The sequence below is a fragment of the Setaria viridis genome, chromosome 9, assembly GCF_005286985.2.
Source record: "Setaria viridis chromosome 9, Setaria_viridis_v4.0, whole genome shotgun sequence".
Taxonomy (NCBI): Eukaryota; Viridiplantae; Streptophyta; class Magnoliopsida; order Poales; family Poaceae; genus Setaria; species Setaria viridis.
In genome coordinates, this window is record NC_048271.2 from 31,253,912 (window position 1) to 31,269,024 (window position 15,113).

At 47.4% G+C, this 15,113-nt stretch overlaps 1 protein-coding gene across 1 annotated transcript; it reads left to right on the forward strand.

Annotated features, from left to right (window-relative positions):
- Window positions 1-2,857: 2,857 nt before the first annotated feature.
- Window positions 2,858-8,956, forward strand: LOC140221258 (uncharacterized). Its single transcript, XM_072290582.1, has 5 exons — window positions 2,858-4,358; window positions 4,440-4,496; window positions 6,132-6,244; window positions 7,073-7,153; window positions 7,703-8,956. Exons 1-5 carry the CDS (start codon window positions 4,292-4,294, stop codon window positions 7,763-7,765), a joined length of 381 nt encoding a protein of 126 aa, XP_072146683.1. The 5' UTR covers window positions 2,858-4,291; the 3' UTR covers window positions 7,766-8,956.
- Window positions 8,957-15,113: the final 6,157 nt, after the last annotated feature.

The window sequence follows — 15,113 nt, forward strand, 5'->3', positions numbered from 1 at the left end:
GGCTTAAAAACAAGAGCTAAAATAAAAACTACCATATTAATTAAAAACAAGAATATACAAATTTTTACAATGATCTAATGGCCAAGATATTAACCTAAAGAATCTATTCGTTCGTATAATCATATGGCCTAGAAGTTACCACATTAATCGATGAAAAGAGGAAAAACATGTACCAAAGGGGCCAGATTTTAACGATCTATATAATCAACACAGAGATGGAAAAAAATTACAATTAGAGTTCAATGTAGATACTATACAAGATATAACATATTGAAAGAGACAGATGTCAATTGTATTGTTGTCACAACTTCATCGTACGATAATGGAAAAACAACAAACCGATCCATTATGCGTTGGGAAGCTGGAAAAAAAATAAACTGAATGCCCCTCCTACAATCTGTCCTCATCGCACAGCGCACGGCTCCTCTCATATTAGCAGCTCCAAAGAGCCGGACCGCCGAACATGCTTGGGCTGCTTGGAAATCCGGTGGTGCTCCACATGTCATATTTAGGCGGCGCTCCAACTAACCATCCCAGACTGCAGCTGCAAGACGCTGCGGTGCTGTTGTCATTGCAATGCACAAGCACAGGAGTGGTGCCGACGCCTGCCATCTGGATGCCCCAGTCCAACGCTGATGTCTCACTCTCACCCTGCGGCGCCTGCACCTCTGGCTCGAACATCAACAGGCTGCGAGGTGTAGTTCTTGTCTTCTGCAATGCCTCTGTTTTGGGCGAGAAGTTGAGATATTCTGATGTACTGTGAATCATACCCTGCGATACTTCTGGTTCAGACCCGAAACTGAGCGTCATCCATGGTTCGGACGTCAACAAGCTGGGAGATGGACTGTTGATCATACCCTGAAATGCTTCTAAATCAGACCAGAGTCTGAGATTATCAGATGTGCCGCCGATCTTGCCCTGAGCCGTCATCCCTGGTTCGGACATCACTAGGCTTGGAGGTGCAGTGTTTGTCATGTTTTCCGTTGCCTCTGCTTCGGGAGAGAATTTTAGATAATCTGATGTGCTGTTGCTCATACCCTGCGACGCCTCTGGTTCAGGCCAGAATCTGAGATAATCTGATGTATCGCCGATCTTAGCCTGAGACATCTCTGTTTCAGACATCAACGAGCTAGGGTGTGTAGTGCTTGTCTTGCTCTGCGACGCCGACGCCTCTGGATTGGGAGAGAAGTTTTGATAATCTGATGTACTGTTGGTCTTACACTGCGATTCCCAGTACAGGAGGAGATCATCCACTGTATCATCATCGGTCTCGCCATGATAAGCCTCTGGTTCGACCTTTGCTGCCTCGCTCTGCAATTCCAATCCAGAAGTGGCCATGGTGACTCTGGAGCTGACCTGTTCCTGTGACGCCTCTGGATTGGTAGAGAAGTTGAAATAATCTGATGTACTGTCGGTCTGAAACTCCGATTTCATGAACAGGAGGAAATCATCTAATGCATGATCATCGATCTCGCCATGATAAGCCTCTGGTTCGACCTTTGCTGCCTCGCCCTGCAATTCCAATCGAGAGGTGACCATGGTGACTCTGGAGCTGACCTGTTCCTGTGACGCGGGCAGCTGCGTTGGAGCAGAGGAACTGAAAAGCCGCCGCTTGGCCTTCAAAGGAGCAGAGGACGGGTCGGCATGCTCTTCCGTGGCCTTCCTCTTGCGCGCTGATCGCGACGACGACGACGATGACCTCGAACCGGAGTGCGCTTTGTAAATCTTGCAGAGAACCAGCACGGGCTCGCCGCCGTGGATGCGGTCGTGATCTCCTTCCTGACCGTCGGTGAACTCCACCATGTACCAGTCGGTCCTCTCGCTGCAGCTCTTTCCGGTCTTGCGCTTGTAGGAGAAATACTGGGTGTGGCCGACGCAGTTTCCCTCGCCGTCGTGCACGGCCCGTGGAGCGCGCTCCGAGTGCCAGGTGCCCGCGCCGCCGCCGACCATGCGCTTCTTGCGGCTGTCGGTGCTGCTCTTGGGCCTCACGAAGGTGAAGAAGAACCAGGAGTAGCCTTCCCCCTTCCTCGCCGGGGCCGGCAGGTACCCCGCCGTGAGCGTGGCGGGATCGGCGGCGTAGATGTCGCAGTCGTGGAAAAGAGCGCCGGCGGCGGCGGGGAGGGCCTCGCCGGCGAGCTTCAGGCGGAGGAAGGAGAGGAGCCTGTCGTCGGAGGACGTGGGCGCGGGGTCGTCGGGCTGCGGCGTGTCCGCCGCGAAGGGAGCCATGGTGAGCTGCAACGATCTGGGGATTGGGGAGGATTAGGGCAAGAAGTGGAAAGGCGGCGGAGGGGGGACGGGGGAGAGCGAGAGAGGAAAGAGCGCTTCTTGAATCTGGGCGGAGGGAGGCGCGTTTAATTTTGGGAAGAAATTTGGCGGGTGCCCGTTATACGGATGGCGCCTAGCTGGCAGTGTGGCCGTGTGGGGTTCGGTTTCGTGTGGCGTGCGTCAGCCAGGAGAGGATTTGTTTCGAGGGGGATCAGATCAGGAGGAGAGGAGTAGCCGAGTAGGGCTAAGCAAAGGGGGAGATCGGGATTAGCATGACGCATTAGTTTAATTGCATCTGATTTTGGGATGGGGAGGCCGTCTCCGAAATCCGAATCGGACCAGCCGCCGCCGGTGCTTCTTCGTCAGCGCAGCTCAGTCACGCCCCACCCCCACCAGGCCACCCCGATCCTTCCCCCTGTCGTGGATCGCGCGCTCCATCGCGGCCACCCTTTCCTCGCCGCGAGGGGAACTCGACTCCGACTCCGACGAGCCGGAGCCCGAGCCCGCCTCCGCCGGGAGCGGAGCGGGGCCGGTGGCCGGGGCCCCGTCGCCGAGGAGCCCGGCACGCCGAGCCGCGGCGTCAAGGACGACATCTCCGAGCTCACCGAGACCCTCGCCCGCCGCTTCTGAGGCGTCGCGTCGTTCGTGGCGCCGCCCTCGACACCGCCGGAGGCCTCAACCCCGCGCACCGGCGCCGCCGCAGGGGGAGATCGACGAGGCCGAGATCGACGAAGGGGAGCCCGTGCCCGGTGTCACCGAGGAGGGGCAGATCGACGAGGGGGAGCCCGTGGTGTTCGTCAGGCACATCTCCACGTGGCCCGAGAAATGGTTCGATTTGCCCCTCTTCACCAGCGAGCGCCACGCCGATGGTAACAGTTACTGCTTTTTTACTGGCGTCCATTTCGAAATTTCAATCAATTTTACTAAAATCTCCCGATGGAATGCTGTTCCTGTTGTTTATCGTTAGGGTGTTATTTGAGATTAGTGGGGAAGAGAAGTAATTTGAGGCAGGAAACTGAAATGAGGTGTTTTTCCTATATTAATGGTAGCACATTTGGTTCAATTGGTAGTGAAGAGAAACAATTGGAAGGGGAAAACTTAAGTTGTCCATTTTGCTTGCTTATTATTGCTGATAATTAACCTGTGATTGCTGAGATTCTGTTTTAAGTGGAGCAGATTACTACTTTTTTCACACTATCAAGATGTGTGGGAAACAGTACAAGTTATGCTGACCTGTATTGATCCTGTGATTACATTTATGAATGATTGAATGTTGCTTGGCAAAGAGGACAGATTAGTGCCCAGATCATATGTTGATTCTGTCCTAAAGTTCGAGTTTGATTAGTGGTTTAGTTTGATTAGTGCCCAAATCATATGTTGATATTGTTTTCTTTAACCTGAGGACCACTGATTGGCCATATATCATTTAATTATCATGTTTTAGAATTCCCTGAATCATTCAGTTGGTTTAGTTCTGTGCAAGTGAAATGGACCATATTTGCTTTGGGCGTTAGTGTGTTACCTGCTAGACTATATTTTGCTACTTTTGCTTGTGCAGCAGCCTGAAAGTTTAAAGACAGTATTACTCATGGAATCTGTGTACACAATGTACCCTGTAATCTACATGACCACACGTCCTGAGCTAATGAATTCTAATTTTTGTGTTAATAACTCGAATTTTCAAATAAAATTAATTTCTTAACCATTCTCACTTGCTTTGAAAATGGTTTTCTTTTGTGTCAACTCCCAAGATCCCAGCACATTTACTGAATATTTCATCTGACAATGGGAAGTACAGCTTCCTTTGGAATTCAAAGGTTGAACCATATCATCATGGATGGAAAATAGTATAAATATAATGGATTTATGATTTTGTACCCTGCAGCATAATTCAGGGTTTTGTGGCATCTTGCAAGAGCCTTATTCTTGTTCATCTAAGGTCCGAGCATTTCCTCACTTCTTCTGTTGTCAGTTACATTTTCTCGTTGTATCTGGCTGATGTCCATTTGTGCTTCCTTTGTTGTTCATGCTTTCTGCATTGTCTTCCAAAGAAGGTATCTGGAGAAGTAATCGGCCTTTCATTTCTTTAGTAGGTACAATAACACTCTTTCAGACCATTGACATGTAGAATTTACTTAAAATGTGTTACCCAAGCAAGATGTAATTCAAAGCAGGCAGAGCAAGAAGGTCAAAGAAGTTAGCTGCAAAGGGAAAAGAAAAGCGGGATTATAGTATCCAGTTCTTGTATCTGCATGCCGTATAGTAGACTGATCTAGTGGGGAAAGCAAGATCAAGTAGTGGAATCCTACAAGCTGGGTATCCAGTGACCTTGAACCAATTATTTTTTTTAAAAGAATCCAATCCAAATAATACCAAAAAAGTATAGGATGCTGGATTGGTAAAATTAGATATACTATGAACTATTTTTTAGTTTGTACGATGTTTATATGTTATCTAATTATATTTGTGCGCTCTTCATTAGTTACTGGTTATTAGCTTAGGCATTTCCCTATTTGAAAATTCATCCATTCATATTTGTATGTTTCTAGAACCAGTTATGGCTACATACTAGCCTATATTTACATATTTATCACCGATTATTGTTGCTCTCTCCTTTTTAATAGAGAACTAAAGAATCTGTTTGTGTATCTTGCAAGAGCCTTTTCCCTATCCATTTAAGGTTGGATCTGCATTTTCTCATTTCCCCTGTTGTTTAAATTTTCTCACTATCCCTGACTAATTAAGTTTGGTGCTTCCTTTTTCTGGTTCACACAGTAGACAAAAGGTTCATTTTGTTGTGTTTGATAGAGAAGTTCTTTCTGATAATTTCAGTGGTTGTGCATTTCTGCATGAGAGACATAGATGGAGGCAAAGTAATAAGAATTCAGTGGGTACACTACATACTGTTTCCTCCACATTGTGCTATTCTACGTGAATGTATAAGATGAGCATTTATTGAGTACCATGTGCTTAGGAAGACGATTACATACAATTCCCCTATCCTGCCCATCCCCCTATCACCACTGCAAAAGGTAGAAGTTTGGACCAACCCACAATTATGGCCATGACTACAGTAGACAGAGATAGCCCTTCAATTATTCTTCTTGCAACGATTGGTTAGGTTCCATTATTCAATATCCAATTCCCTTCTTCAGCTTAACACATTCTGCCAGTGTTTCTACTAAGACTGGTTGGCAACATGGACTGCTTCCTATCAGTTTGAGCTCTTCCTTTCCTCTTGTTTTTGAGTCGTGCTCCTCTGATCAGCAATTTCTGAGTTTCGCTTTGCAGCTACGATTTATTTTTGGAACCCAACAAACTCAAAAGAAACGACCTATTTCTGCAGAGCATATTTTTTTTTCTTTTGAGAACTCTACCCTCGATTCTTAAACTCCCATCTTCACGTGTATGGATAATCGTTTTCTATCAAGTGTTCTGTCCTTCGAATTTGGCAGCTATTTTTACTAGCTTATTGCAATTTGACCCTTCTCTCATTTTTTTAACACTATGAACATCATCCTATTATGATATAAAACATGCTGTTGATTTACTAATAAGTCTACTTGAACTACCAATCTGAAATAAAAAGGCAAAGTACATAGATTATAGATGTTACAGAGATTTTTTTCCTTATTTAGTTTAGCTTCCCTGGATCTGGTACAAGGTGTGTTTTGAATCTTCTTCTCTCCTTTTGTACCTATTGTAGCCGATGTTTTGCCATTGTTGCACTTTGCATATACTGGAATTTCTTAGGTATCAACAAAACCATAATTTGTTTCTAAAGCACATGATACACGCCTTTTTGCTGGTAGGAGCAGATGATACTGCCACATTGGATAAAGTTATGGATTCCTTGACTTCTCTAGCTAATGCACATGGTGGAGATCATGATGCTGGAAAAGAAACTGAACTAGCTCTGAAGATAGGAAACGTCAATTATTGTGAAACTGGTGACACTGTAGATAAAAGAGGGCCAAAGGTAATTCTTGGAGCTGGTATAGTTTGTCGACCAGCAGCTGAGTTTTTAACATCTTACCCAAATATATGTAGCTATGCTGTTGATGACAATAAGACAGATCAGATTCATGTTATTGTGGCAATGATGCAGAAGAGGTTATTCTTGCAATGATGCATTCCCCAGCTCTTGAATTTTTTTTTCTGTCTTTTGGTTGGTTGCATTACTTGCTATTAACATGCTCTATGGACATCAATAAGCATTACTAAATTGAAAATATTGTACTTGGTCTGTAAGAAAAAACCTTTATGCAAAAACAATTAACCAGGATTAAGCACTGGGTACCTGCTCCCTTATCATATACTGGGTTCAACCTTTTAATCCCTTTATCCTCTAATGTAGATTAAGCACTGTTATTAGTACAAAATATGTGTTGTTATGTTTTGGTTTTGATTGTGTATGTGAATATGTAGTCAAGTGTCTTGTTGTGTCATATATTCTACAGATGTTCTCCATCTATTTATATTTGATAAAGGGTTGCATTAAGCACCACCTTTCATGAATTGTCGTGTCCTCTTAAATCTTAATGTTTCCTTTCATGAATAAACATCTGCTCATGAATAGATATCCATTCCTTCATACACACATGCTATGTAGTTTTTACTTTTGAAAGGGAGAGAAGAGGGTGCTTAAAAGTTAATAATTTCAAATCCTTTAGCAACTGTCATGCTAGGCGTTGATTATTGGAATTGATCAATAAATTACATGAGCTGTGAGTAAAATATTCTTATATGTCATCTTGTATAAAATATGTGTAGCATTCAACCATTACATTCTCATCTGTACGTGCAGATAGTTGATGGTATTAAAAATGCAACAGCTAGTCAGCTTGATGTTGCTGATAGTGGAAGCCTTTCAGATCTTGTTTCTCAGGTTAGATTCATTCTGATATTTACTGAACATATCAAATTTCACAACTTACAGTGAAGATAAGGGAGCAGGATCATGTTGCAAGCAAAAGTACCCTAACTGTTGTCAATTGTATGATGAGTGAAGCCCATTAGTTTTTTTTCCTCGAACAACGCAGGAGAACTGTGTGTCATTTCATTAAGAAAGGAAGTCGGACAAAATATACAAAGGAAACGGGAAAGGCCGACACCTTCCCGACACAACCCACTACACTAAGCCACAGCTAGAAAGAAATTAGCGCCACTGCAAAAATAACAGCCCGACCATGACCTGCTTGCCATACTGGACCACTAAGGGCTTGGGGCAAGTGACCTCAGGACAAGCTCCTGTAGAGCAGAAGCACTGGCCAAACACCACAAATGACATTCCTCTTCCACCGCTTGAAGAACAACCCAAACATTAGTTTTTAAACAGACTCATTCACACTTACGCAATAATTCCTTGGTTCAAGATGTTGATCTGTGCTTTCTGGCAAATTGGCCAGCAGATTCATGACGTGAGCTTCTCTTGCAGGTTGAGGTTGTAGTTTGCTTGCTGCCTACTAGCTTTCATGACGGAGCTCCTCTTGCAGGTTGAGGTCGTAGTTAGTTGCTGCCTACTAGCTTTCATGCTGCCATTGCCAGAGTATGCATAGAGGTAGCCTTCTTATTTATCTGTGATTTATATTATCCTTAAGGCTCTGTGTCACGGCTGTGTGGCAGTACTATGCAGTGCTGCAGTGAGCGTACAGGACATGTATGGCTGGTCTCCAGCCGCTCTTTCGCCGGTTTCCTACCTGTGGCTGATAGTAATGCCTGCGAGATGCCGAACAACAGGGAGATGAGATGCAGAGAACATAGATGAGATAATGGAGAAACTAGACTTTGTTTGCATATTGCTTGCCTTCCACGTACATGTACAATCGGCATATATAGCCAGCCAATTTATAAACTGACTCAAACCTCAACTGTATCCTAAACAGTCTCCAATATCTAATCCTAACTGACTCCATCTAATAAATGAACTATAAACTCATAGGTTGCTGCCTAGAAGTTGATATCCCATTTTTGGTCTATGAGTTTGTGTCCAAAGGCAGCCTCGATGACGTTCTGCACGGGCAGGATGTCTCTCAATTTTGTTCAGCGTCTACAGATTGCTGCACAAGCAGCCAAGGGTCTGGCTTATTTGCATTCAGAAATCACAGAATCAATTCACGGTGATGTTAAACCAGGTAACATACTTCTAAACGATGATCTTATGCCAAAAATATCCGACTTTAGCATATCTAGGTTGATTACCAAAGATAAAAGATATGCAGCGACTGTCATTGGTGACATGAGCTATGTGGATCCAATATATATGCAGTCAAGAATATTTAACCAACAAAAGTGATGTCTATAGTTTTGGAGTAGTGCTCCTGGAACTCATTACAAGGAAGAGCGCCTCACATCCTGGCAATGGTAACTTAATTGCCAACTTTTGTGATGCTTACACAGATAATAGAGTGATTGAGTTTGTTGACTCAGAAATTGCAGTGGAAGAAAACTTCCAACTACTTAATCGCCTGTCTGGAATGATAAAGAAATGCCTAGACCTTGATGTTAATCAGAGGCCTGAGATGACAGTGGTAGAAGATAATCTTCGCGACATGATGAAGATAGCACAGGCCAACTAAAATGATAAAATGATTCTCTCGCGAGTTTATGTATGCTACAGTTTGTAGTTGTACTTGTCACTCAACAAGAAATGAAATATTCATGTAAAAATACTTCAAATTGTATGGTGGCATCTGCTTGCATGTGTGCGAGAGACTGTGTATCATATAGATTTTATTTGTAAACAAATGCATCAATTTGATGCCTCATATATTTTGGGCTTGTTTGGATGCAACCCTGAGCCAGACAGCTGCTCCCATGCAGCAGTCCAGACCCAGGCTCACGAAATCTAGCGCGCCTGGATGCTCTACCTGGCACGGTCAACTTTCTCAGGGTGAGAAACAAACAAACCCTTACCCTTTACAAAAGATCCCTCAATTTGTTATATGCAATTATCGTATATCGGACGCGGTTAGGTGTCGCCGAAGGCGACAATTCTGCAGTTGTCGTCTTCTATCTGGTCCTAATTATTTCTGTCCGTGGTGGATGCATGCACCACGTGCGCACGGATTAGTGAACCAAATTAGCACTCGCAAGACTATTTTCGTGGTACTATTCTGAGCTGGTGCATGCATGCAAGAGGAGACTCATGATATCATTCCACGTGTAAAATCAATTTCAAGTAAATTTTGTGAGGGTTTAGACCGCTCTTAACAGCGAGCATGGCTGTTATAATAGTTTTTAGACACTTTGCAGAGGTTGTATATCTTTACACGTAAATTTTCAAGAGAATTTTGGACCCAACCTGTAACATCCCTAGATCTAAAACATTAAAAAATGAGGACCTTTAATTTTTTTCCTAAATTAATCTTCTTTTCCTCCCAATATTCAAATTATCTCACAAATATTAACAACTAAGCATAAACATCACATGAATATGCATTTGAGTGCTCTAGAATTTAGAAAAGATCAAAAGCTCTCAAACCTTCTTCAAATTATATCAAAATCTCTCTTAAACAAAAGTGAAACGCTGCTATTTCTAACCGGGCTGACAACTTCAACTTCATTTCTCGGCCTGGCCAGCTTCCGGCCCGGCCTGCTCCTCCCTGCCCACACGACTTAAGTAGGCCGCTAGGCCCTCGTATGCCTACCCCAGCCGGCCCAGCTAGCCCGGCCTGCGACACCACGTCATCATCCTCCTCTCCTCTCCTTCCTCCTCCTCTCTCACGCCCGGCCGTTCATCCCCCCTTGCACGCTGGCGCGACACTGCCCGGACTCCCCTCCCCCGGCCGCGTCCCTACCCTGCGACGTGACCTCCACACTGTCACGCCTGTCCTCGCCCCAATCCTTTTGTCAGAACACCTCCTCCCATCTTGTAACGCCCGTAAAAATTACCAATTTAAATCACCCGTTAAAAATGCATTCCAAATTTTTCCGATCGTTGAGCTTCCGAAAAATCCTTTCCTTCCTGTCGGACCCGCCGTCCTGACCCCGACATCGTCAACCCTCTTTTTCCGTTCCCCGTAATTTTCACCGCGTGCCGGACAGAAGACCGCCGCGCGTGCCCGTGACCATTTCCGCAATCGCCGCCATCTATTTCTTTTTCCTTCTTTTCCTTCCTTCTGTTTCTTTCTTTTTCCTTCACTTTCTTTTCTTCTTTTTTCCTTGCACTAGCAGCACCTTATTTTTGTTTTCCTGCGCACTTCTTTTATTCTATTTTCTTTCCCCCTGGAACTTAGTGCTGGCCGCATGCACCGCTTCTAGCTCCGCACACATGCGCCTGGTTCTTTTCCTTTCTCCCCCTTGCCGCATGCTCCAGTGCATGTCACCTGGTGCCTGGCTTTTCTTGGAACGCGTGTACTTCCCCTGGGCCCGTGCTTGGGCCCCAGCGCTGGCCCCCCTTGCACCTCTGCTGCTCACATAGCTGCTGCACGCCACCTCCTGCCGCCCCCGGTCCCACCTGCACAACACACGCACCCCAGCACACCGCTGCCTAGCGCTCGGCTCCTCCCTCGCACGCGTCCCTGCTCACCACGCACGCATGTGCTGCGCCCGGCCACTCCCGCGCCGGAGCGCGCTCGCCCCTCCGCACCAGGCCACTGCCCGCGCCCGCCTGCGCACCGCACACCCGGCCTTTGGCGCCTTGCGCCTGGCCGCACGCGCCGCGTCGCCAGCCGCCGGTCGCCACCGTCCTACCGCACGTCACGCCAGCCATCACCTTAGTGGACTCCCTGTGCTCCTCGTCGACCGAGCCACCACGCCATCCACGAGGACGTCCACTCCGGCACGCCACTGGCCGGAAGTCCGACCGCCATCATCACCTCCGACCTCCGCCTGCCCCTCCCATCGCCTATAAAAGGGGCCGAGGCCACCCGCCCCTACCACCACCTCGCCTGGCCTCCTAGCTCGCCCCCCCTTCTCCACCGACCCCGTGCGCCGCCACCAGAGCTCCGCTCGCCGCCCTTTTTTCCCACGCCGGCCCCCTCGCTTCCCATCGCCGAATCCCCAAGGTGAGGGTCAAAATGGAGTCCCCTCGGTCTCCTCTACCTCCCCCGCCGCTTGGTCTCACCGCCGGCAAGCTTGACCGGCCGGCCCACCACCGGGTTGCCTCCTACCTCCCTGTACCCGTGCTCCAGGAAGAAGAAGGGGGAGAATCCCCTTCAATTTCGATCTAACCCCCTCCTTTCCTCTAATTACAAACCAGCCCTCCTACCTCTCTCAAAGAAGTTTCGTGAATACACCCTTCCACCTTCCAGAAATAATTACAAATAGGTCCCTGGTTCTCACAATTTAGTCCTAAAACCTCATTTTAAGCCCCTAACACTCCTTTAACTCATCATTTCATGCGCCAAACTTTCTCCAATTGATCCCAAATTCGACCACGCCTCCTCCCATATACTTCCACCAAGGCATACCCAAATTTCATGAAAATACTCACCCCACCTATTTTCCGTTCGCATTCTCTGTTCGGAGCTCGACGGGTAAAATCTTATTTCTTTTTATTTATTGTGTGCTCGTTTGTGTGTGCCGTAGATCGCGGAGTACCCGAGGAGGAGCACGAGGAGGAGTTCGACCGCGAGCCTGAGCCCGAGGACCAGTACCGCGAGCAGGAGCTCCCGGAGGGCTTTGAGAAAGGCAAGTCCAATCTCACCCTTTGATGCATATTTAATACCTAGTTTTTCAAACACAATCTATTGGCCTGTTTTATAAAAATCATATTGTTTTATCGCAAGACATGGTTGGATAGCCACCCCTTGATTGGTATGATTATTCCTTGTTGTCCTATATTTATCTCTAAATATGAGTTGCTCTGTTTAGATGATAAATACTGCTAGAATGCTTAGGAACTCGTTACTCATATTCAATCATGACTACAATTGTTTATTCAGAAAATAATTGTGTGAGTGTGTTCAACTGAGGAGATGGGTTTTTGGGTGTAAAGAGAAGGGATGTATAGATGAGATGGATGGGTGTTTCTTGTGTGAAATGCCAGATTGTTGGGCTCGTACCTTAGTGGTTGAGCAAGGTTGGGAGTATCCATCTTGTCATGATTAAGGACTGAGTTGATGTGTCATCTTGCCTAATTCAACCATCGTGCAACCACTCGACAGTTGTATGGGCAACGGCTTAGCATAAACCCCACTAGCTAAACTGCTAGGCTTCAGGTGTGCCGGTGAGCAACGGGAGCCCATGGAAAAGGATTAAGCTCTTGGTGACTTAGGTCCCGGTTCCGGGCTCGTGGATGGGTCGTTAACCCCTTGGGTGCTTTCGTGTTGACTAGTCAGTTTTGGCTAAGGTGGGTAATGGCTTTGTTAGGATCCGTACCGGCACTAAGGTGATCGTGCTGCGATACCCTACTTGTGGGAAAAGTGTACAACCTCTACAGAGTTGAAACCTATCCGGGTAGCCGTGTCCATGGTATTGGACGAGTTACGGCTTGGTCACATAACTAGCATTTGGAGATGGTTGGTTTTTATGGCGACTGTTAGATTTTGGAAGTGTCCAGCAGTTGTGCCGTCCGCTATGGCGGACGAGGAGTCCGGTAGCGATAAAACTTGGATCCTTTGTGTAGGATCAACCCCACTTAATGTTTCGGTTACTAAATAAAATACTTTGTGAAAACTCTTTGAAAATGAACCCATACATGTGTCGAAAATCTAGCTTTATTGCAAATGAACCTTAACCTTATCCTTGTTATATCCTGTGCATATTCTTACTGCATCCCCCTCCATGGACGGGGTTGGACTTGTTGAGTACCTTTGTACTCACCCTTGTTTTGTTGCTTCAGAGGAGGATCCGGACTACGTCGCCGAGGATCTCGAGTAGGAGGCTGCGTCTGCACCGAACGCTGCCTACGGTGTTGGCCCTTTTGCAGGATGCTTCCGCTGACGTGTAGTTCCGATTGCAGCCCGGAGTCCGACTGGACTACAACTTGGATTTGTATTGTTATCGCTTTAGTTTTGCTTTGGGTGTGGCTTGCCCGCTCGCTCCTTCGGGAGCTGTACGGTTTCTGAACTATCTATTGAATAAATGTGTTATCAGCCTCCTAGGACTGATAATTAGATCACATTTAGTCTCTACTTATGTGGGGATGCTTCAGGTGGTATCAGAGCCGTCGTTGGCCGTAGGACGTAACCATTAGGACCGGAAAAGCCTTTTTGACCAAAATAAATGGTTTACAAAATTTCTTGCTTCCTCTGCTCAATTGCAAAACTGATTCACACCCCGATTCCTTCCAGATGGCCGAAGAAGGTTGGGACAATAGCCATTGCCTGGAGGAGCCCGGTTTTCCCAAGTTGCTGTTCACCTGCATGGATCGCCTCGGGATTTATGAGTGCTCGGAGTACTCTAGCTGGGAGTATGAAGATCGTGGAACTCTCCGGTGTGAGATGACCATCTATGTTGGCAGGAGCAGCCGCTTCCCCGACATTCATCCTTGGAACGTGTCTGCCACTAGTTTCTGGCGGAAAGACACTTACCAGGTGGCAGCTCGGAAAGCCCTGTGCTACCTGTGCCAGATTTATGAGAGGCACATCGGCTGCACACCGATGAGGTTCTACCCGCCTGTCAAGAAGAACCGCCCGGTTTGGCTGCCCGGGTGAGGACTTTGGAAGGACATGGACAGCGCGAGGATGATGCCACCGTGCTCCACATGGCTGTCTACCTCCTCACTTTGGATGAACTCTACGATGAGCAGACCGCCTATCTGAAGCAGCAGATCCGTAGAGCTGAGGACGCAGAGGTTATGGTGAGGAGACTCCAGGTGAGATTGGCAGCACCTGAGGCACGAGCCGCGGCCGCCCAAAGCAATGAGGCTATCGCCATTGAGGCCCTCAAGGAAGCCGAGGATCGGCACGCTCGGGCATTGAAGGAGGTTCACCACTCAAACCACGCGAGAAGGAAGATGCGGGTTGTGAAGGACGACGAGGCCCCAGTCTTGGATGGAGTCCCTGTTGCCCAGGGGTCCGGAAAGTGGAAGAGCCCTGATGCACCACCAGCACCACCGCCTTCGAAAAGGGACTCTGAGGTGGCCAACGGAGAAGCATCGGAGCCCCCTCCCGCCGGTGGGACCCTAAAGGATGAGGTGCTGGCCCTTCTTTTTCCGCCAGAAGACCACTCCGTGCAGGGTGAAGATTCGTCCTGGGAGTAGAGTGCCCCACCTAAAGTTGTACCCTAGAAGCTGTCTCGAGTCTAGACTTGTACCCCAGTTGTGTTGTTGTACTGGCCGTGTAGTCCGTGGAAGAATACACCTATCAGTTCGTGGAGTTGGCCCGCTATGCTCCAGAAGAAGTAGACAAGGATGAGAAGAAGCAAGATATGTTCAAGAAGGGTTTGAGCGCAGAACTGAGGACACTGCTTACTCCTCAGATCTACCCTGATTTCAACACTTTGATGAATATGGCCATCCTGACTGAGAGGGCCAAAGCAGATGAAAGGAGGGACAACAAGCGCCGGTTCCTGGACAGCAAGGCCCACCAGCAGGACAGGTTCCAGAAACCAAGGAGCTTTGGTCACCCCATGCCCAGGTCCCAAGCTCCCATGCAGTACCGGACCCAGTCTCAAGCCTCCGGTTCCCATCAGCCCAATGCCCCATTCAGAAGCCAAAACCCTGTCAAGGCCCCATAGAATAGTGCCAGTCAAGTCACCAACAACAGCAGGGCATGCTTCAACTGCCGTGAGCCGGGATATTTCATTGCCAACTGCCCCTACGCCAACAAGCCAGCTGCATCAGCCTTCTCCAACGCAGTGACTGGGCCAAGGGCAGCAGTGTTAAGAGCCAACTGTGTTCCCGTCCGTAGCAACAATAACCCCGGCAACAACAACAACAACAACAACAACAACAACAACCA

Bases quoted from the DNA above. Each gene is read 5' to 3' on its own strand.
- LOC140221258 (XM_072290582.1), top strand. From the start codon at position 4,292: ATGCTTTCTGCATTGTCTTCCAAAGAAGGTATCTGGAGAAGTAATCGG. The intron at 4,359-4,439 runs GTACAATAACAC...AATTCAAAGCAG, and splicing joins GCCTTTCATTTCTTTAGTAG to GCAGAGCAAGAAGGTCAAAG. The intron at 7,154-7,702 runs GTTAGATTCATT...CTTCTCTTGCAG, and splicing joins TTTCAGATCTTGTTTCTCAG to GTTGAGGTTGTAGTTTGCTT.